This window comes from Eptatretus burgeri, chromosome 6, assembly GCF_056783735.1.
Source record: "Eptatretus burgeri isolate ZD-2024b chromosome 6, Ebu_testis_v1, whole genome shotgun sequence".
Classification (NCBI taxonomy): domain Eukaryota; kingdom Metazoa; phylum Chordata; class Myxini; order Myxiniformes; family Myxinidae; genus Eptatretus; species Eptatretus burgeri.
Window position 1 is genome coordinate 91,309,263 of NC_140966.1, and position 23,288 is coordinate 91,332,550.

The 23,288-nt window shown below is 47.0% G+C and overlaps 1 protein-coding gene across 1 annotated transcript in view; it reads right to left on the minus strand.

The window, feature by feature from the left end:
- PJVK (pejvakin) overlaps nt 1-20,275 on the minus strand; it is a 34,959-nt gene extending 14,684 nt beyond the window's left edge. Inside the window, exons 1-3 of the mRNA XM_085887073.1 lie at nt 20,065-20,275; nt 1,796-1,985; nt 1,381-1,556 (exon numbers count right to left, since the gene is read on the minus strand). Of these exons, the coding sequence (XP_085743199.1) occupies nt 1,381-1,556; nt 1,796-1,985; nt 20,065-20,275 (577 nt within the window). The remainder of the gene's footprint in view (nt 1-1,380; nt 1,557-1,795; nt 1,986-20,064) is intronic.
- Between the last annotated feature and the right edge of the window lie 3,013 nt (nt 20,276-23,288).

The window sequence follows — 23,288 nt, forward strand, 5'->3', positions numbered from 1 at the left end:
CTATTAAGTACTGATGAAACGTCAACATTGCCTGTACCAGACTCACCACTTCGCACTCAAATTGAGCACTCATGGTGGTCAAGAAGGTGGTGATCTTGCTGCCCCACCGAGTTTGAGTTACTATTAATATCAGTTCATGGTTTGTATTTGATGCTGAAATTTCCTCAGAATCACTTGGGATGTTTTGCTTCACTGACAGGAATATTAAGAGAGGTGGAGGGAGACAAAGAGGGAGGCGGGAGAGAGGGAGTGGGGGAGAGGGGTGGGAGAGAGAGGGGATGAGAGAGAGGGAGAGAGAGGGGAGGGAGAGTGAGAGAGGGGATGGAGAGTGAGAGAGGAAAGGGAGAGTGAGAGAGGGGAGGGAGAGTGAGCGAGGGGAGAGGTGGGATAGAAAAAGAAGGGAGAGCGAAAGGAGGAAGAGAGAGAGAAAGGAGGAAGAGAGAGATAGATAGATAGATAGATAGATAGAGAGAGAGAGAGAGAGAGAGAGAGAGAGAGAGAGAGAGAGAGAGAGAGAGAGAGAGAGAGAGAGAGAGAGAGAGAGAGAGAGAGAGATAGAGATAGATATAGAGATAGATAGTGAGAGAAAAGGGGGGGAGTGAGAAATGGGAGTGGGAGAGAAAAAGGAGGAAGAGAGCAAGGATGGAGAGGGAGAGAGAGATGAGGAAGAGAGAGGAGAAGAGAGAGGAGGAAGAGAGAGGAGGGTGAGAGAGAGAGGAGGAAGAGAGGAGAGGGAGAGGGTGGGGGAGAGAAAAAGGAGGGAGAGAGCGAGGAGGGAGAGGGAGAGAGAGGGTGGGGGGAAAAGGGTTGTCGGTGGCAAGTTGGCGTTTGCAGCTTCTCCACGCGTGCCCACACACAAACTTCTTTCATTTTGTTCTGCATCAGAAACTTTCCTGGGACATCCCTGAATCCACCGTCATTGGCTCAATTGAAATCCGTTAATCCATTCTCAAGTTATAGCATGACAAACAAACAGACAGACAGACACGGCCCCTTTTATAATATAGATGTAATACGTAGATGGCCCTAAAAGCCTGGTGTTGGCGCAGTGGTTAGGGCAGCGGCTTGGGATCCAAAAGGTCCTGAGTTCAAGCCCCGTTGGGCCACTGAATTAATACACCAGGAGGTTGACTCAGCCTGTCATCCTTCCGAGGCCGGCGAAATGAGTACCAGTTTACTGGGCCGGTGTATACCCCGGTTAAAATAGGTGTACCATATCCCTGTGTCGTCAGAGGCGACCAGGGTTGCGTCAGGAAGGGCATCCGGTGTAAAACATGTGCCAAATCACTATGCGGATCATACGGATGATCCGCTGTGGCGACCCCTAATGGGAGCAGCCGAAAGAAGAAGAAGAAGAAGATGTAGATGGCCCTAACCGACAAATGATTCCATCAAGTAACCTCACCCCTGCTCGACGGCTGAGACGATGTCGTAGTCCAGTGTGGATGGCCAGGGCACACTGCCGAGTGGTACGGATGCTTTGAATAACAACTGCTAGTGTGGTACGACGGCCAGCACAAGTTTGTCGCACCAGGCAGTGGTCCAGATTTATGGTTCTGTAGAAGACAATACATTATGCAGATATCTGGATTTCATAAGTGAAATTTTTGAAAGAATTTTGGATAGACTGTGCATTTGTTTCGATAGATTTCTTAAAATGTATGTTTATGTGATGCATGAAGAAATTCCCAGAAGCCAAACCACTTGTTATGTGTCCATTAAATGTGATATTTCATGGATGTCTTCATTCTGTCCGGCCCCATCAAACATAGGATCGAAGGTTCGTTAGGCCTACCTGGAGCACAGTGCACGCAGCAGGTGAGGTACGTTGAGCTCGTGCTTTGACACAATGCCAAATGAAGCCCGTACAGCAAGTGTGTCTGCTCCTCGATTCCTGACTCCGTCGCTGTGCCCGGGAGATGAGTGGCCTCGTACATTCAGGTCCGTCTGTGCCTCATAGTTGAGTAGCTGATATGAGGTGACCTCTGGCAGCCATTTGGGTGTTGGACATGTTAAAAACACAATACCAGGCACATTGTAGTAATACAATACTTCCATTTTATGATGGTGATGTGATTTTGAGCATCAATATATTATGTACACATCATACACCCTCTCCAATCCCCTTACCTCTTGCATGTCCCTCCTTTCATTTTCTTTCCCGATCTCAATTAACCTTTTTTTTTATTCCCCCTTTTGTTTTCTCAAGTTCCCCCTCCAAGTACCACCTGTTCTGTGAATACATTGTTACGGACTTGGGGTTTGGGGATTACCACGAAGGGAAGCACTCGGATTCCTCCTGAGTGTCAGGCCCTGAGGCTGCCAGCCATGGATAATTCCACGGCCCAACGGGTTGTCGAGCAACCACGGACGCCGGCAAAAGCAGTTACACACGAAAAGGGTCCTCGCGCCCACATCCGTGTTACCTACCTGAGCCGTCCACAGCTGTTGGTACAACTACAACTACATTCGTACAAAAAGGGTCGACAGCCGTTGGGAGTTCACGCCCTCAACACGCACCCGAGTACTTATTATTGCTGAGTGGGACAGTGGGTGCAGTGCTAGCTAACCTGTGGAGGAAATTAGCAGGGCAAAGACTTCCTATCTATCCATTACGTACACACTTTGTCAGACCAATTAAGCAGAGGACAACTGAGACGGATTTGAAAGAACAAACAACAGACTAGTGCAAGGGACGAGACGAGAGAAAAGCAATGTCCTGCAAGGAGAAAGGAGCTCGGAGCTGGTCCTTGTGCTGCGAGGAGCAGAATGCTCAGAGATGAGAGAAAGTGACAACCTGAGGCGGAAGAAGCTGAGGCAGAGGAGGGCGAGTCACATACTGTATCTCTCATGCCAGAGAGGACTTGCCTGCTGGGTCTGGACACCGCAGGGATGTGGCTGCATGTCCCATTGCGCCACATTGCTACCACCCATCTCCCACATTCTCTAGTATATTTGGACTCTGCCACAGCCCGTTGAGCTGTGCGAGGTGAGGGGGGCGGGGGGAAAGAATGGACTCCACTATTATTTCCTCCATACTTTACTTTTCTTCTCAAGTTCTTCTTGTTTTCTTCTTCTGCCCTGATTGAATGATGACCAAGTCTCTTAAGTGTAAGTAAGATTGTATAAGAAAAATAAAAATGTGTTCAGTGAATCTGCTCTTCTGTGCCTTTTACTTTCTTACCAGTAAATTCTTGCTTTTAAACGATTGCGTGTGTGTGTGTGTGTGTGTGTGTGTGTGTGTGTGTGTGTGTGTGTGTGTGTGTGTGTGTGTGTGTGTGTGTGTGTGTGTGTGTGTGTGTGTGTGTGTAAATAGATAATTGTTTGTGGTATTTCCAATCTGTCTCGGTTGTCCTATCCTTCATTGGTCCAACACGGTGTACAAGTACAGTTAGACAGGAAGTCATACCCCACCTGATTTGCTCTGTTAGTCAGTGCTGCACCTATCTGTTCCATTTGGCAGAAGATCACCAGGTGTGGCCCCGAGGGCATGGCATCTTGCTAGGTTGGTAATCTAAGTCAAGTAGATATAGCTGTGAAAGAACTACAGCCTGTTGAACCACAGAGTTACCTGTGGTTGGCGGCTTCAGGACCGGGTGTTCAGAAGAAACTCGAGTGCTTCCTCTCGTGGTGAGCCCCGAACCCCAGACCTAACAATACATACACACACACACACACACACACACACACACACACACACACACACACACACACACACACACACACACACACAATGCCTATAGAAAGTCTACATCCCTTTCAAATTTTTCACCTTTTCTTGCCTTATAGCCTGGAATTAAATTGAATTAAATCAGACTTTTTCCACTTTCATGTGCACATCATAACCTACAACTTCCAAGTGCAAAAGAAATTCCACAAATTTCAAAAAATTAATGACAAATACAAAACTACTTTTCATGGTTGGAAAAGTGGCCTCTCCCCAATTATTACAGCAATTGTAAACTAGCAGAGTACTCAATAGAGCGCATATCTCCGCCACATAATGCCTGATCCAAGAGAAGATATCAGGCCAAATAAATTTTTGAAATATCTGGCTATATATCGTTTTTGGCCGTATCTCTGAACGGTGAAGAATCACTTTAGAAATTAAATAATTATTGTATGCAGATCCGAATTCGGATGTTCACTGGAATTGAAACAATTTGGTGTGGTCACGCATTCAACCTGTCCACCAAGTTTCATCCGAATCCGTCGCCAACTTTTTGAGGTGTCATGCGAAATATATTAGTTTAGCTACATCTCTCAATGGTGAAGAATCACTGAAAAAATTCAAGCAGTCGGATCCGGATCCAGATCTTCACCAAAATCTAATCAGTTCATCGACGTCAAACACCAAACCTGCCCACCAAATTTCGTCCAGATTCGTCCACAACATTTAAAGATATCCTGCACACAGACAAACAAACAATAAGACAAACAAACAGAGAGGGGGTGAAAACATAACTTCCTTCAACTTCGGTGGCAGAAGCAATTAGCTCAGGTGTAACCAATCACCTTCAAAATCACACAAGTTAATTGGTCTCCACTTGTGTTAAATTGCAGTGATTCGGATTATTTCAGAATAAAATCAGGTGTTCCTGTAGGTTTCCTCTGCTGAGTAGAGCTTTTCACAGCAAAGACTCAACCATGAGCACCAAGGAGCATTCAAAACATATCCGGCATAAAGTTGTGAAAAGGCACAGATCAGGGGATGGGCATAAAATATTACAAAGGCCTTGACTAGCCCTTGGAGCACAGTCGAGACAAGCATTAAGGATCTGAATGCATATGGAACCACCAAGACCTTACTTAGATCAGGCCATCCCTCCAAACTGGATGACCATGCAAGGAGGAGACTGATCAGAGAGGCCACAAGGAGGCCAATGACAACTTTGAAAGAGCAATAGGCCTTTTTGGTAAAGACTGATCATTGTGTGCATGTGACAACAATATCCCAAGTTCTCCAAAAGTCTATCTTATAGGGAAGGGTGGGAAGAAGGAAGCCATTACTCAAAAAAGCCCACCTTGAGTTCCATTTGAGGTATGAAAAAAAAAACAGGCTGGAAATTCTGAAGCCATGTGGCAAAAACTTTTGTGGTTTGAATGGAACGTTTTGGCCGAAATGCAAAATGTTACCTTTGGTGCAAACTCAACATAGCACATCACCCAAAGAACACCATCCCAACTGTGAAGCATGGTGGTGGCAGCATCATGTTATGGGGATGTTTCTCTTCGGCAGTGACTGTGGCACTTGTCAGGACAGAAAGGAAAATGGATGGAGCAACATACAGAAAAACCCTAGACGAAAACCTGCTGCCATCTGCAAGAAAGCTAAAATTAGGACAGATGTGCACCTTTCAGCATGACAACAACCCGAAGCACACAACCAAAGCTACACTAGAGTGGCTAAGGACCAAAAAGATAAATGTTCTTGAGTGGCCCGGTCAAAGCCCCGACCACAATCCAATCAAAAACCTGTGGCACGACTTTAAGATTGGTGTCCAACAAGGATCCCCACACATCTTGACTAAGCTTGAACAGTTTTGCACGGAAGAATGGGCAAATATTGCCCAATCAAGGTGTGCTGTGCAAGGTTGGGAGAGACCTCACAACAGACTCCCAACTGTAATTGCTGTCAAAGGTGCTTTCACCAATTATTACATCAGGGAGGGTGGACACTAATACAACCAAGATATTGTCGTTTTGTATTTTAATTCATTTTATGAAATTTGTGCAGTTTGTTTTTCACTTGGAAGTTGTGGGTTATGATGTGTAAATAAAGTTGGAAAAGGAAAAAGTCTCATCTAATGAAATATTATTCCAGGCTCTGAGGCAACAAAAGGTGAAAATTTTGAAAGGGGGTGCACACTTTCTATCGGCACTGTATGTATATTATATATACTACTGCGGCCCCGCAGGTGCAGCTTCGTTCCTTCGCTCTCGTAAACGACGACTGGATTGGGGCATTGTTTCAATTAGATCGGACCAACCGTATCATAAATGGCGATAACTTGGGAAACACCTGGGAAACATACTTAGGTCCCCAGCGTCAATTGTGATGTCATATGAAACGAAGAAGAAGAAGAATTGTGACGCCCCCTCTCTCTCGCCCCCCTCTCTCACCCCTCTCTCACTCCTCCCTCGCCCCCCCTCTCTCGCCCCTCTCTCTCTCGCCCCCCCTCTCTCCCCCTCTCTTGAATTGTGACGCCCCTCTCTCGCCCCCTCTCTCACCCCTCCCTCGCCCCCTCTCTCGCCCCTCTCTCTCTCGCCCCCCTCTCTCTCTCGCCCCCTCTCTCCCCCTCTCTTGAATTGTGACGCCCCCTCTCTCTCGCCCCCCTCTCTCACCCCCTCTCTCGCCCCTCTCTCTGTAAATGTATTCACAAATGTCTACCAAGCACAACAATTAATTCAAACCTTGGGAAAAAAAACAGCTTTCAAACCCTTGGGAAACAGCTGTTTCCCTTGGGAAAATTCAAACCTTGGGATTAATTAATAATTTGAACAATTAATTTAAACCTTGGGAAAAAAACAGCTTTCAAACCTTGGGAAACACTTGGGAAACAGGTGAAACGGATGAAGAACGATATCAAACCTTGAAAAGACACATACTCAGGTCCCCAGCGTCGATTGTGACATCATAACAAACGAAGAAGAAGAATTGTGACGTCAATCGTGCAAAAAAAATAATAATAAATAAACATTAATTGTGACGTCATTCGTGACGTCATAGCACCGTGTCTTGTCATTGGTTGACAGATAAATGGCCGTAACTTGGGAACAGCTTATCCAATTACTATCAAACCTTGAAAAGGCACATCCGCAGGTTTCCAGCAATATTCCTGGCAAGTTCCAATCAGATCGGACCGTCAATCGTGCAAAAAATAATAATAATAATAATAATAATAATAATAATAATAATAAATAAATAAATAAACATTAATTATGACGTCATTCTGATCGTCATTGCACCGTGAATTGTCATTGGTTGACAGATAAATGGCTGTAACTTGGGAACCGCTTATCCGATTAATATCAAACCTTAAAAAGGCACATCCGCGGGTCCCCAGCAATATTCCTAGCAATTTTCAATCAGATCCTCAATCGTGCAAAAAAAAGTAATAATAATAATAAATAAATAAATAAATAAACAAACATTAATTGTGACGTCATTCGTGACGTTATAGCACCGTGTCTTGTCATTGGTTGACAGATAAATGGCCGTAACTTGGGAACCGCTTATCCGATTAATATTGTTGTGGATTCGCGCCCGCCGGCGTGCGAACGGCCACGTAACTCGAATCGCGGCACGTCGCCCACCGGACGGACAATCCAGTCGTGACCCTCTCGGACTAACGCCGGGAATCAGTCACGGGTGGAGCTTTCGGTCTCACCGCGATCGAGCCAATCGGCCCCCGCGTGGGATAGGGTTGCTCGCCAAATTCGACCTACCTGAGTACCCACACGGAGGGTAGACCGGGCGATCGCACCTCGCCGCAGGTCGACTTCGGACACGGGCCACTTAAGCGACCCGTTCCGTACTATCGGGATAACCGAGCGGTGTTATCGTCGGCCTCGACGGTTCGATTAATTATCGGGCGTATTCAGCCCACTACCAACCCTTTACGTGAAGCAAGATGAGGATTCAATGAGAGAAATGACGAAGCGAAGCGGGAAACAGTTCAACATAAAGCACATTTATTCGCGATGAACGGAAAGCACACATATACAATTCCACCAAAAGCACATAGAAAAGAAGAGAAACACAATGCAATTTTACACAAAAAGCAAATGTAAAAGCGAAGACACAATGCAGAGCTAATACCGACTACCGAGCACACGGCAACACTTATACAATTCTACTTCACAGACGGCGCCGACAACACACATTCCCAAAACAAAAGAAAAGAACAACCTCAAGGATGAGGCGGGCCTGGGGCCGAGACCGGGTCGGGCCTACCCGTCTGATGATGAGACGCGGAGCGGTGGTGCCTCAACTCCGCGGGCCTCGCGGACAGTGTCTGGTAGGGGGTGGGAAGGGGGCCCCCTTGGTCGCACTATCTCAGCGCGGGTGGGAAACAGGAGGGGGTTGCTGATGCTCGGGGAAAGGAGGATTTTTACTCTGTCTCGGGTCCCGCGACGAGCGTCTCCACCTCGACCAGGTCGCGCCGTCGGCCTCCCTGGTGTGCAGCTCCCGGCACCGACGCGAGCACCCCCTCGTCTGCCTTCGCCGCCGCCGCCTCTCCACAGCTCCGTCCTCTTCGCTCCGACTCCAACTCCGAACTCTTCCTCTTGCGAACTCCTTCCAACGCACACACGACTCCAACGCACACGACGACGACGACGACCAACTTCCACTCTGACGAACGCAGCCGCTTATATAAGCCCCGTGGCTTCGCCTTTGACCCCCTGCCTTCGACCTTTCACCTCGCTCCCCATTGGCCCGAGAAAAAGTGGGCGTGAATGCATTTTGATCCATGAATTTGCATATAGCGACCGCCCTCCAACGCCCTGGAGGCGGGGCCAAATCGCCCCTCGCTCACCGATTGGACGGAACAAAAGTGGGCGTGTGTCGTTTTTGATCCGTTTTTGGAGCGGAAAATCCGTGGTTTTGTACACGCTGTTCGGCGCGCGCCCTGCACGAGTCCAACACCGGTACCCACAAGCGGCGCAAGAACGGTGGCGATGCGACGGTTGCGAGGTGTGACGGGAAAGGTCGTGGCTGTTGTGGTGAAGCGGCGTTGTGGTGGGTGGTTGATGTTGTGACGACTGTTGAGACGCGGTTGGCGGTGGTAATCATGGCGGTTGGTCCAAAATAAAGATAGTAAAAGAAAAACGGCTATCCTGAAGAGTCGCAGCACGCATAAATGACATGTATTCCCACTAGACAACGGGTTTGGGCCTAACTACACATATACTTACCGAGATATCTCACCTAAGGGACCTGAATGGTGGTTTGCGAATTTGGTAACCACAACAATATTAAACCTTGAAAAGGCACATCCGCGGGTCCCCAGCAATATTCCTGGCAAGTTTCAATCAGATCGGACCGTCAATCGTGCAAAAAAAAAAAATAATATTAATAATAAAAAATAAATAAATAAACATTAATTGTGACGTCATTCGTGACGTCATTGCACCGTGTCTTGTCATTGGTTGACAGATAAATGGCTGTAACTTAGGAACCGCTTATCCGATTAATATCAAACCTTGAAAAGGCACATCCGAGGGTCCCCAGCAATATTCTGAGCAATTTTCAATCAGATCGTCAATCGTGCAAAAAAAAAAAAAGAATAAATAAACATTAATTGTGAAGTCATTCGTGATGTCATAGCACCGTGTCCTGTCAATGGTCGACAGATAAATTGCCGTAACTTGGGAACCGCTCGTCCGATTGATATCAAACCTCGAAAAGGCACATCCGCGGGGCCCGGCAAGTTTCAATCCGATCGGACCGGCGGTCGTCGAGAAACGGCGGTTGTAGACAAACAGATGGACAGACAGACAGACAGACACACACACACACACACACACACACACACACATTGCTGGAATTATAGATTCACCCATTATAATTAATTATAAATTATAACTATAATTCAATTATCATTTTTAGTCAATTAATTATAATTATATATTAATTGTAATTATAATTATAATTCAACCAATTAGTCAATTAATCCCCTGTAATGTAGACATTACACAGTTTGAGTAGCTTGCTTTGAAGTCGGCCCGGGGGGGGGGGATGGGGGGTATTTCCCCCTCACCAAACCCCTTTGGTTCTGCACGCGCTAATCTCCTGAACAGTGAAAGATTGGAGGAAACCTCTGAAACAAAAGATGTCGGGACAAGCCCCGGTAAGGTTTACGGCGAGGTGGCGATGCCCTTCGGCAGCGGGGGGTTGGGGGGGAGTGGTGTTTCCCCCTCACCAACCCCCTTCGGCAATGACTGCTGTGGCCCAATGAGGAACTGATACTGGGCTCCTGTCAGACCTGTGTACAGAAGATTAAATTCATTCAAAAAGAACCCGGGCAACACCGGGTGCATTCACCTCGTACATATATATATATATATATATACACACATACATATATTGTCACAGTCAATTAATCCCCTGAACCAAATTGTGGTGGATGGCGGTTAACACCGCCAGCCGGATAGCCGAGCGGTGTTCCTTAGCAGGCGAACACGTTTATCCTCGAAGATTTTAACGTGCGTGGGAGGGGTGGGGTACAATGGCGGAGTGATGGAGGAACAGATAGATGCACAGGGGGGTTCATACTCAAACACCACAACGAATACACGGAAACAGCAACTTAAAATAACAGTGGAATTTAATGAAAATAGACAAATATTTACAAGGAACAATAACTCAGAATTTAATAATACATGAGGTAACCTAAGTCTAGAGTCGAAGCACCTCTCCACACAGACTTAAATACAGACAAGGAGAAAACGAAATAAAAGAAAATCCTCCCTTTATTCTGGCACTTAATGGTCCAGAGATGGTCTTTGTGGAACTTGGAATTGAGGCACTTCGTCCTGCACGTGTGGACGCGCCCTAAAAACTGGTGCCAAGCTGCTCTCTCGCAGTGGAAAAAATGGACGTCAGGCAATTTGTGTGCTAAACTCAACACCAAGGCTCAGAGACCCAATGCGGCTTCTCCGTGCATCAGTCGTCCTCACTGATCCGCTGCGTTTCAGAATAGCGCCGTCTCCTTTGGTGACATACACGAGTCATCAGGGCCTCTCTCACAACCCAACCAAGAGCCAATGGCCAGCATCTTGCTCAGCAAGCAAGCCAATTCGTCTCAGCACGAATACGAGAATTGTGCAGTCTTCTTCATGCATCGAAGGAAAGCCAGCCGTAAAGCCCTCCTCTTACAGGCTATCTCCTAGCTATATTCTCTCTTGACCATGTGCGTCCCTCACTCTGAACTTGTCCAACAAAGCCACCCACCTCCTCGCTTCTCTATCTCTCCTGATGTCACACGGCACAACCGTTCCACCTCCGGAGTGTGGCTTTCTCACACCAACCCCGAGAAGGAGGAGCCTCTCTGTCTGTTCGGCATGCCTGGCTCACTTGTTGTTATCGTTGTGGTTATTATAAAATCACTTTTATTTCACAGTTTGTAATACAAAAACATTGGGAAAAGTCTCAGAGGGGCAACTACATACTGGGGAGACATCCTTAATCACTATCTAATTGACACCGCACCACCCCCGTGTGGTGAGATTTAACACTTAAGCTCACAGTTTCCCTAATTAATTACATCAAGATGTCTCCTACACATCCATGGACCAAAGAACTCCATTCAATCCTAACTTTCCTGTTAAATTCCCCCATCTACCCCCACAACCGAAGCAACATATATATATATATATATATATATATATATATATATATATATATATATATATATATATATATATATATATATATATATGTTGTGGTTCTGCGAAGGCGGCGCTCCACCCCAGGCAATGGCAGAAAAAATATAGTGGCCCCGAGACAGTTATTTCATTTGTTTTCAATAGCCCTTCACTTTTGTCTCATGGATTTTTGGGACAAAATGCGTTGTGAAGTCTTTGAGGTAGGTCTTATTCCCATTCGATATTCTTTTCTCTCTTTTACGTTAGTTCACACACGACCTTCTCTATCATGCCTGCATGCAAGCAGCTCACTTGCATACACCGCCAAAAAACATTCAAACCTTGCGCCATTCTCAAACCGCCACTCAGCTCAGGCCTTCACCGTACTTGGACCCCAATGCTACAACATTTCTCTAACCACCATAATGCCTTCCGAAAAGTCCCCACATCATGGAACCACAACCTAAGCTCACCCACACTCACCATTGATGGCACAATCTCGACCACAACCGCCTCCATCACGTACTCGCCATGATACAACCCCTCGCCACACCACTGCTGCCATCGCACAACCACAGTCGTCATTACTGACCATCACCACCTTTTGGGACTAGTGGGGATGAGGAGACCTGCTCATGGTCAGGGCGCGTGATCAAGTACATCACCACATGTTATTCTCGGAGCTCCTTCGCGTGGCAAATGAGGCCATTTCCGGTATAAAATCCTCGCCGGGGCGTGGCCAAGACAGTTTTTTTGAGTATGCACCATTGAGGGCACGGGGAAACACCCATCGCTCTGCATCTTCCGCTCTCAAGCACCATCCCCGCTGGGGAAGTATAAAAGAAAGCTCCGCAACTCTTGCCTGCCTCTCTCTCTCTCTCTCTATCTCTATCTCTATCTCTATCTCTATCTCTATCTCTATCTCTATCTCTATCTCTATCTCTATCTCTATCTCTATCTCTATCTCTATCTCTATCTCTATCTCTATCTCTATCTCTATCTCTATCTCTATATCTATCTCTCTCTCGTGGCCCGCCAGCTCTTTTCTCGTCTGGCCCGCTCACGTTTCTCTCGCATCTGACCTGCCCTTTATGGTTCCTGGAGCCACAGAGTGGTAGAACAGAACAGAGTTGACCTATGAGCGCGAGACACCAGACCGAGCACGTTGTCTCTTCTCCTTACGCATTCTTTGCTATTTCTTGAAACCCACACCACCCCCCCCCCCTTTGACCCACATCATTACACTTTCCTCTTTGCACCTCACTACATTTTACTACACCGCACCTCGTTGCACCTCCTCAAATCACACACTGTAGACACCCCCGTTTGTCTTCCTCCTCCCTCTAAGCAATTGGGAAGTGTGGCCCCATTGGTTGCGCCAGGAACAAAGAGAGGTCACAAACACCTCATAATTTCTCCCTGTTTGTTTGCTTTCAAATTTCCTCAGGTGTGTGTCTGATGGTGCCTATCATGTTGGCACAATTAAGACTGTAGAAGTTTAATGTCGGAATAGCTCTGCCCTGTGTCTTTGTCTTGTAAATACTTGCATTTATTTTGCCGCACAACATGAATCCTTGCTTTCCCCTGCTGTACATAGTACATATTGCTTTTGTCATCAAAAAACCTTTCATTGTTCCATCTGCCTTTCCTCGCCCTTCCTTTTGAAATTAATTGCTCTCATTTTGAATCTACCCAGTTCGTCCTGTCTTTTCCTCAATTAGTATTCAACCGCCTGAGTCAATACATTGTCGAAGCACCTTTGGCAGCGATTGCAGCTTCGAGTCTTCCTGGGTAAGTCTGTATCAGTTTTGCACATCTGGATTTGAGGAGTTTCTCTCATTCTTCATTGCAGATTTGCTGAAGCTCTGTCAAGTTGGATGGGGGAGCGTCGGTGAGCAGCGATCTTCAAGTCTTTCCACAGATTCTCAATGGGATTCAAGTCTGTGCTGTGGCTGGGCCACTCGATGTCGATCATGTTCTTGTTCGGAAGCCATTCTAGTGTTGGTTTGGCCGTGTGCTTGGGGTCATTGTCCTGTTGGAACTTAAATCTTTGCCGCAGTCTGAGGTCTTTTGCACTCTGAAGCAGGTTCTCCTCAAGGATTTGCCTGTATTTGACTCCATTTGTTGTTCTCTCTATTGTTACAAGTCTCCTAGTCACTGCCACTGAAAATCATCCTCAGAGCATGATGCTGCCGCCATCATGCTTCACGGTCGGGATGGTGTTAGACGGGTGATGAGCTGTGCTCGGGTTCCGCCAGATGTAGCATTTTGTATTCAGGCCAAAGGGTTCAATTTTCGTCTCATCAGATCACAGAATCTTTTGCCTCATGCGCTCAGTCTTTCACGTGTATTTTTGCAAATTCTGGGTGTGTTGTCACATGCGTAAAACTGTATGTGCACTGAGGGTGGACAAGGAGGCCTATGTGCGAGGAATCTGTGAGGGGGTAGAGCATCACCTGTGGACAGGTGATTCTCATCCGGCTTACAGGGGAATTCGCGCATTACGTTCATCCAAGCCCATCCCTCGGAGCACTACAGTTCGAGCAGAGAGAGGTAGGCTCTTGACAGAGGAGTCTGAAGTGAAGGCCCGCTGGGCCGGTTACTTTGAGCGGTTGTACCAGGCTGATCCCCCAACTGTCGAGTTGGACGTCAACGGTGTTGCAATCCCTGTTGCTGACCCTCAAATCAACTGTGGTCCACCTACGCTTGTGGAAACACGGGCTGCGGTGAACCAGATGAAACGGGGCAAAGCTCCAGGGATCTGTAGCATCCATGCCGAACTTCTCAAGGCTCGTGGAAATGCTGCACTCGTGTCGTTGCATGCAGTTTTGTGCTCTGCCTGGAACACAGGCATCATCCCAACTGACTGGAAGAAGGGCCTTGTTGTCCCTCTCTGGAAAGGGAAGGGTGATGGCCAAGACTGCAACAACTACCGAGGGGTGACGCTGCTCTCAGTGCCGGGCAAGGTCTTTGCTCGGATAATTCTTGATAGGGTTCGCCACCATCTGCTTGAGCACCAGCGTCCAGAGCAGTCAGGCTTTACACCAAAGAGGTCAACGATTGACCGTATCCTTGCACTTCGTGTCCTCAACGAACGCAGACGAGAGTTTCGGCAGGGGCTGCTTGCAGCCTATGTTGATCTCTGTAAAGCGTTCGATTCAGTGAATCGGGATGTCCTCTGGAGGATTCTTGGTCTTCGTGGGGTGCCACCAAAACTGATCGATCTGATGTCTGAACTCTACTCTGGTACTGAGAGTGCTGTGAAGTGTGGTGGAACCATCTCTGACTTATTTCCAGTTGCTACTGGAGTTCGTCAGGGATGTGTACTTGCCCCCACACTTTTCAGCACTTGTATGGACTGGATTCTAGGGAGGATGTCGGAGAGATCAAGTTGCGGTGCGTCATTTGGAAATGTCAAGATCTCGGACCTTGACTTTGCAGATGATGCAGTCATCTTTGCGGAGACTTTAGACATCCTCTTGGGGGCCCTCGAGGTGCTGAATGAGGAGTCGGAGCCGTTGGGATTACGGGTTTCTTGGGTCAAAACTAAGATCCAGGCTTTCGGTGACATCTTGGATGCTGCTGTCCTGTCTGTGTCTGTTTGTGGTGAGGATGTTGAGGTCATGGAGAGATTCACTTACCTTGGCAGTGATATTCATGTCTCTGCTGGCTGCGAGTCAGAGGTCAATAGACGTCTGGGTCGGGCCTGGGGAGTCATGGATTCACTGGATCATGGGGTGTGGCGCTGCCGGTACCTGTGCGGGAGGACGAAAGTCCGAGTCTTCAGGTCCTTGGTACTTCCAGTCTTGCTCTATGGGTGCGAGACTTGGACTCTGACCAAGGATCTGAGACGGAGACTTAATTCCTTTGGTACCAGGTCTCTTCGGAGAATCCTTGGCTATCGCTGGTCGGATTTTGTGTCCAACGAGCGGTTGCTGAGAGAGACTCGGATGAGATTTGTTACCTGCATAGTCCGTGAGCGTCAGTTGCGGCTGTATGGACATGTGGCTCGTTTTCCTGACTCTGATCCTGCTCACCAGATTCTCTCAGCGAGGGAGTCTCATGAGTGGAGGAGGCCAGTGGGTCGACCACGTGCCTCATGGTTGCAACAGGTTGACCATCATTTCAAGGAGATGGGGATGGGCCTGGCATCTGCCTGGGGGATGGCCAGATGGAGGCCCCTGGAGTACCGGCGGAAAGTGGACGCAGCGACGTGCTGTTCTGGCACATGCTCCCATACCTGACCTGACCTGACCTGTCACATGCATTTTTCTCAGGAATGGCCACTCTCCCACAAAGCCTAGAATTGTGAAGTGCTGCAGACTGTTGTCCTTCCAGCAGCTTCTCCCATCTCAGTCAAGGAACTCTGTAGTTCCTTCAGAGTGGTCATTGGGTTCTTGGTCACCTCCCTGACCAAGATTTTTCTTGGCAAGTTGCTTAGTTTGGTTGGATGGCCAGCTCTAGTAAGAGACTGGGTAATTCCATATTGTTTCCATTGCCTAATGATGGTGCTCACTGCGCTCTTGGGAACTTTCAACACTCGAGAAACGGTTATATTCACCGGATGTATGCCTCCTCACAATTCCATCTCAGAGTTCTACGGACAGTTCATTTGACTTCATTGTGGAATTTCTGTTCTCACATGCACTGCCAACTGTGGGACCTTGTATAGAAAGGTGTGTTTCTTCCTAAATCATGGCCAATCAATTCAAATGGCCACAGGTGGACTCCAATCAAGTTGGCGAGACATCGCAAGGATGATCAAAGGAAATTGCACCCACCTGAACTCAATTTGGAGTGTCACAGCAAAGTAGTTGAATACCTATGGACGTAAGACATTTCAGCTTTTCATTCCGAATTTGTAAAAAATTCTAAAAACACGTTTTCGTTTTGTCGTTATGGGGTATGTAGATCGGTGACAAAAAATTTAAATTTAATCCATTTTAAATTCCGACTTTTAACGCAACAAAATGTGACAAAAGTCAAGGGGTGTGAATACTGTTGTGGTTGAGGAAATTCGCAAACCACCATTCAGATCCCGTAGGTGAGATATCTCTGTAAGTACATGTGTAGTTAGCCCCAAACCCGTTGTTTAGAGGGAATAAATGTGATTCATTCGGGCTGCGACCCTTTAAGATAGCCGTTTTTCTGTTCAATCTTTATTTTGAACCAACCACGTCTCAACCGCCATCACACAACAACCACCAACCGCAACGCCGCTTCACAACAACAACGCCAACAGCCACGACCTTTACCTTCACAACTCGCTCTCGCAAACATCGCATCACCACCATTCCAAGCGTCGCCATGGCCATCACCGCCACAATAAACCCTCCACCACCTTCACCTCTCCTCCTTCTGCCGCCATTCCCGCACCGCTTGTGGGCACCGAGCGTCAGGCTGTCCTGGCCTCGTGCGGGGCACGCGCTGAGCCGCGGTTACAAAGAGCGGCCTTTCCGAGGGGAAGTCGGATCAGGAATGATACACGCCCACTTCCGATCCCTCCAATCATTAAGCGCGGGGCGATTTGGCCCCGCCTCCAGGCGCGTCGGAGTAGAATCGATATATGCAAATTCGAGGATCAGGGGAGGTTCACGCCCACTTTTCCTCCGTCCAATGGGCGAGCGTGGCTCCGCCCCCGAGTCCATCCTGATCCGGAAATTTGCATATGGATTCTCCTGCCGTACTATAAAGCGCCGAGCGCGGGGCGAATTCAGTCAGTTTCTGTTTCGGGCTCGGGCGAGTTGGAGAGGTGTGGTGGCCGCGAAGTGTGGCAGCAGCAGTCAAGACGGGTCTGGAGGAGAGTCGGTCTGTCGGGGTTCGGAGTCTGTCGGGGAGCTGCAGAGAGGGGAAGCCGGGAACGCGGTCGAGGGCGCAGTGGAGTCGCTCGTCGCGGGACCCAAGCAAGCCAGCTGTACTCTTTCCCCAGAGCATCAACAATTCCCCCCTGTTTCCCCCCGCGCTGAGATAGTGCGAAAAGGGGGCCCCGTTCCCACCCCATTCCAAGCAGTGTCAACGAAACCCGCGGAGGAGCGCGGAGTCGGGGCACCGCCGCCATTTTGCGGCTCATCACAAGACGGGTAGGCTCCACACGGTCTCGGCCCACAGGCCCGTCTGCCCCCTGGTCGTTGAGGGTGGCCCTTTTCTTTTGATTTTGAGTATATGTGTTGTCGGCGCCGTCTGTAAAGTAAAACTGTGTAAGTGTTGCCGTGTGCTCGCGTAGTCTGTAGTAGATCTGCATTGTGTTTCTTTTGTTGCAATTGCTTTTGGTGCATAATTGTTGTGTTTCTTTTACATTTGCTTTTGGTGCATAATTGTTGTAATTGTATATGTGTGCTATCCGTGTGCCGCGGAATAAATGTGCCTTATGTTGAACTGTTTTTCCCGTTTCGCTTCGTCTTTTCTTTAATTGAATCTCCATCTTACTTCACGTAAAGGGTTGGTCGTGGGCTAAATACGCCCGATAATTAATCGGAACCGTCGAGGTTGACGATAGCACCGCTCGGTTATCCCGATAGTACGGAACGGGTCGCTTAAAGTGGCCCGTGTCCGAAGTCGACCTGCGGCGAGGTGCGATCGCCCGGTCTACCCTCCGTGTGGGTACTTAGGAAGGTCGAATTTGGCGAACAACCCTATCCCACGCAGGGGACGGATTGGCACGATCGTGGTGAGGCCGAAAGGCCCACCCATGACTAGTTCCCGGCGTTAATCCGAGAGGGTCACGACGGAATTGTCCGTCCGGTGGGCGACGTGCCGCGATTCGAGTTACGTGGCTGCTCGCACGCCGGCGGGTGCGAATTCGCGACAATACTTTCATATATATATATATATATATATATATATATATATATATATATATATATATATATATATATATATATATATATATATACATATATATATATATATATATATATATATATACATATATATATATATATATATATATATATACATATATATATATTGTTACAGGTTCAGGGGAGCAATGACCTCACGAGGCAGGGACGAGGACCCACCTACAAGCCTCTAAACCTCCGACCCTGAAGCTGACGAGCCACGGATAACTGCACGACTCGAGACGGGTTGATAAACAACCACGGATGCCGTCTGAGGTTGAGAAATCTCGTGGGGTCTCCATGCCACCACCCACATTACCTTCCTAGTGATCTAACCCTTCCCAGATGGGGGACCCTGCTCTTGACTTCACACCTTTATCTACTTATTATGTACGGCCGAGGGAAACCATAGGTGGGATGTCAGCTAATCGAGCACAGCAAATCAATGGGGTACATTCAACCTCCCACCTATTTATAACATGCTGCGTCTAACCAATGGGGGAGACTGACAATGGAGCAGTTTGAAAACGGTATATAAAGGAGGTAAAGGCATGTATTTACAAGTGTAAATATTTATAGAATGCAGTGTCACAAAGAACAGAACTTAGCCCTTATTCAAGTGAAGAACCCCTTAGACAATCTTAACTTCTTTCTACACCAAAGACAGGCATGCCTCAGTCATTCTGGGGAAATTAAAGAGAAAGAGGTATAGAGAGAGGAACAGCTTGAGGTGTAGCGTCAGCGTCTTGCTCACCAAACATGAACCTGTGGGCTCACGCTGGTCCCAAAGTGAGGAGGAGGGAGGAGAGAGAGGAACGGGAGGAAAGGCAGGGTGATGTGGTGCAACATGTCAGGAGAGGTGCCGCGTATGTGATGCTGGCTCCAGAGGAAAGGTGTGATATGCATGTCAGTCCTCGCCCAGATGGGTCAAGAGGGCAATTATTGATGGCTCTCTTTATCGCTCTTTTGTTAGTAGATGAATTAGAAGGTAAAAATAGAAGGGAAAGATCATGAAAGTCAGTCTGTAAGGCCGCTGTGTCCCAAGGAACTCATGCCGCCAATCGCTCTTGGAGCCTCTCTCCGGCACAACTCATCCTGCCCTGTCCCCCGGATTAAACCGGCAGGCTATTTTGGTCTTTTGTTTGGTTCCTTGGTCGCAGGTCAGCTGCGATCTCTGGAACTGGAACTCTCCATCTTTTATCGGTCCTGGGTGAGAGGGACGATACATTTTCCAAGCAAGGATCATGGCAGCATTCTAGCCTTTGACCCCAGTGTGTGGCTTCCTCATTGGCCCGCACTCTGTCCGTACCTCCTTCACCACAGTTTGGCATCGTGTTCTTTTGCTGTAGTTGGTATCGCTAAAATGGCTTTGATTAAGGGTGTTTGTTACGCAATGTGTGCATGGTTTGCACTGTGGGGATGTGCAGGGGAGCAGAAGTTTAAGAAAAGTGGGAAAAACGATGAAAATGGAATAATGACGAGAGGGATTGGAAAAGAGAGAGAGAGTTTTAGGAAAGTGCGGGGAAGGAGAGGTTTGAGAGGGAAAGGGAGAGGGATTGGAATGAATTGACGAAGAGAGGGATTTCTGGAAAGTGGACAATCACAAAAAGGATTGAACCTGCGAAACACACAAGGCATTTTCCAAGGTGAAAGCTGGTAACTAAACCCAATTACTATTGAAATATCAAACTAAGGATCCCTTATGTGTTGAGTGCGTCACCCCAGATTCTTTTCCTTCACCGCAACTATATATATATATATATATATATATATATATATATATATATATATATATATATATATATATATATATATATATATATATATATATATATATATATATATATATGCTTACCTGTTTTTAGATCGCTTGGACCAAGCAAAATATCTTTGAGGGTGAACGGCGTGGATGAGTGCTTGACCTTTTTCCAGAAGCAAGCAGGCCGGCGCTTCGTAACGAGCCCCAATGGGTGGAACTTGTCTGCTTCGCTGAGACTTGGAACTGGAACCAAGTGTCCATCACTCCCAACTTGCTGCACGAAGCTTTTTGTAGCTGCTGCAAACATGGCCTGCGATCACCAGTCCTCAGCACGGATAAATGATATCTGAGTTCAGGTTTCCACATGGTCCTGCAAGCAATTATCTCAATTATTAATGTTGGCTTTTGATGCTGTTGCTGCTACTGGTAATACGTTCGCAACTAAAATCGTTCTGTGATGTGGATAGGCAGGTTCACCTGATGTCTTCACAAATACTACGCGATGACAAGTTCAACGGTGCATCAAGAGGTCATGACCGAAGCAGGGAATTCAGGGAAAGCATCAAAATCAATAACTGATTGTCATCAGATCAAGTGGCAAGAGTGAAAAGTCAACTTTTAAATGATGGTATAATTATTATAACGAGGATTCATTCTTCCAGTTGATTTCAAACTGGAGGCTTGCCGCTCACTCGGTTTCTCTTTTCTCCGGCATGTGAATATCACCTTCCTACGTCGGTCCCAATTTGCTGCTCCATCTTGAGTTTCAAAGTGATGGTACACTCTCATCTCATATCATCTGATACCCCCGAGCAGTGTTTCTACCTCCGTTAGTCCTTCCCATTGCTGAATTGATTCTCAACACCATAAGTATGCCACTCCCAATATACCCATCATCATGCTCTTCCCCAAACACAACTCTTCCATTTAACACACAAAAAAAAATGTCCCACAGGTGCCAGTACAAAACAATTTTTTTTAAAAAAAAGATTTAACTTTTTAAGATAAATTTTGAAAGTAAAACTGTTGCCTGCCTGTCCCATCTAGTGTGAACTTTAGGGGAGTTGTAAAAAGACCGTGCCGTGCAGGAAAATGTTTCAAGTTCGTCTTTTTATGCTGTTGTTAAAATGGTTCTTGGGGTTGTTTTTTTTGTACATAGTCGAGGCTCGTGCAAGAGTGAGTACACTGGATGGATCAGGACATAACAGACAAAAACAAGACGCAAAGCATGCATGGAGAAGGAAACTCCAAGGAGGGGAAAACTGGTAAATTGAAAGGAGGGATTTGGGATGGGTTAACGAGGGTAGACAAGATAGTGGTTTTGGATTTGGTGACTGTCTTGAAGATCTGGAGGGAAGAATGAGATTGAAGATGTGGAAGATGGCTCCACAAGTAGGAACAAGAGCGCAAGTGAGGACAATATACGCGCGAAAAAGTCTCTGTGACACACACACACACACACACACACACACACACACACACACACACACACACACACACACACACAATTATATATTCAAACACGTCAATTTATGAAGAACAAGAAGGTATATACAGAATTGTGTTACTACATGGAAAACAGCATCCTGGTTGCCATGGCAACCACTTTAGATGACGAACGTATGTCGCGACACACCGTCTCCACAGTCTGTACCTATCTACCAAATATGAAACGTGAAAGTTGAAAACTTTGGGAGTTAGAGTGCAGACAGGGACGGGCGGATGGACGGACAGACAGACAGAGAGACAGACAGATGGACGGATGGACGACCGGAATCACATAATACGCCCATGTATGTATGTATATATATATCGGGCGTATAAAAAAGAGGAACGGATTAGTGGAGGTGAGCAGTGATCCTGGATTTTGGTTGTTTCACGGGAAGAGGGTTGATGGTGGAACGTGTGAGCCCTGCAGAAACCTGGGGGGGGGGGGGAAGCATGGAAAGAGCAGAGGATGCAAGACCAGAAAGGAGGCGGTAGAAGACAGAGGGACCACTGACCTGTATTTGATGGTGAAGTGATAAGCTCATGGACTCAGCTTCAGCGCGGGTGATTCTCATGATCTTGAAGGCCTTGGTTTCCATGACGTCAAGCTGAGTAAGATGTGAGGCAGGGGAGCCAGCCCAGAGGGGAGAGTAGCACTCCATCAAGCTGCAGATGAAGGCCTTGTAGGTGGGTAGGAGTTCAGGCGTGCCAAGGAAGGATTTGTACGATGGAGGATGCCCAATCGTTGGCTGGCTTTGGAGGTCAAATTTGAAATGTGGTTTACCGAAGAAAGATCATGGCTGACAGTGAGACCCGGGATTGTGTTCCCATTTATTTATCACAGGATTTCATTTCTGCCAATCATAGTTTTTGAGCTGAGATGAGTCATTGTTTGTATCTGCGTGTATGATTACCTCCCATTACGAGCCCTTTCTCGCTTCTCGTGCACCGTTAATTGTAATCAGACCAGTATATGGGAACGAAGCTAAATTTAAAAACGAACATCATAGAACAGGAAATGACATACGGAGATCCTGTAATACTAGATGTACAACATGTAGGAGATACAAAGCAGTTAATAATGGCGCCCAAATGTAAAATGATGGACAAAATTAGTTGTGCCAAAAAGCAGAGAAAGGTTATGACATTGTGCAAAAAAAATGGACTTGTTAGATATGTTGGCAAGAAGTCAAAGTGCGGAATATGTGGGCTGCCATTTTGGGATCAATGAATTGACTGTGCGGTAAATGTGAGTCAAATGCAGTAATGTGGAAGAAACCATTGTGGATTTAGCAACGTTTCCACGAGGCACCCGGGGTCGAAGGTTCCAGTTCAACCATGGCAGACGCCGAAGAGACGGGATTATTTTGAAAGAGGATGCCATCCGATACCTTCCTTTCCAAGCAGGAAAGATCTGCTCCGGGTGAAGGTGGCTAAATATCGTTTTACTCTTCTCCTATGCGTACGGCAAAGCAGCAGGTGACTTCGTCATACTCCTGATGATCGAACAGCCATCGCAAGTTCTACATCCACATCTTTCCAACCAACATCTCCCCCCCCCTCTAACACCATCATCGTCATACTGAGCTCAGGCTTGTGTTTTCTATTTACGGCGGAGGGCAGGACGAAGGAGTATGTAATATATTTACGCTCACCCACCTCGCTGTTTTGCAATAAATTAAAAAGGTAAAGTCAGGTTTTTGTTCATTATATACTGTATTTATTTTACTTACATATTAATTTCAATGTTAACATGATATATATACATACACAATGTTGCGGTTCTCAGAACTGCATGCATATAACAGATAGTGGTCCAAAAACAGTTATTC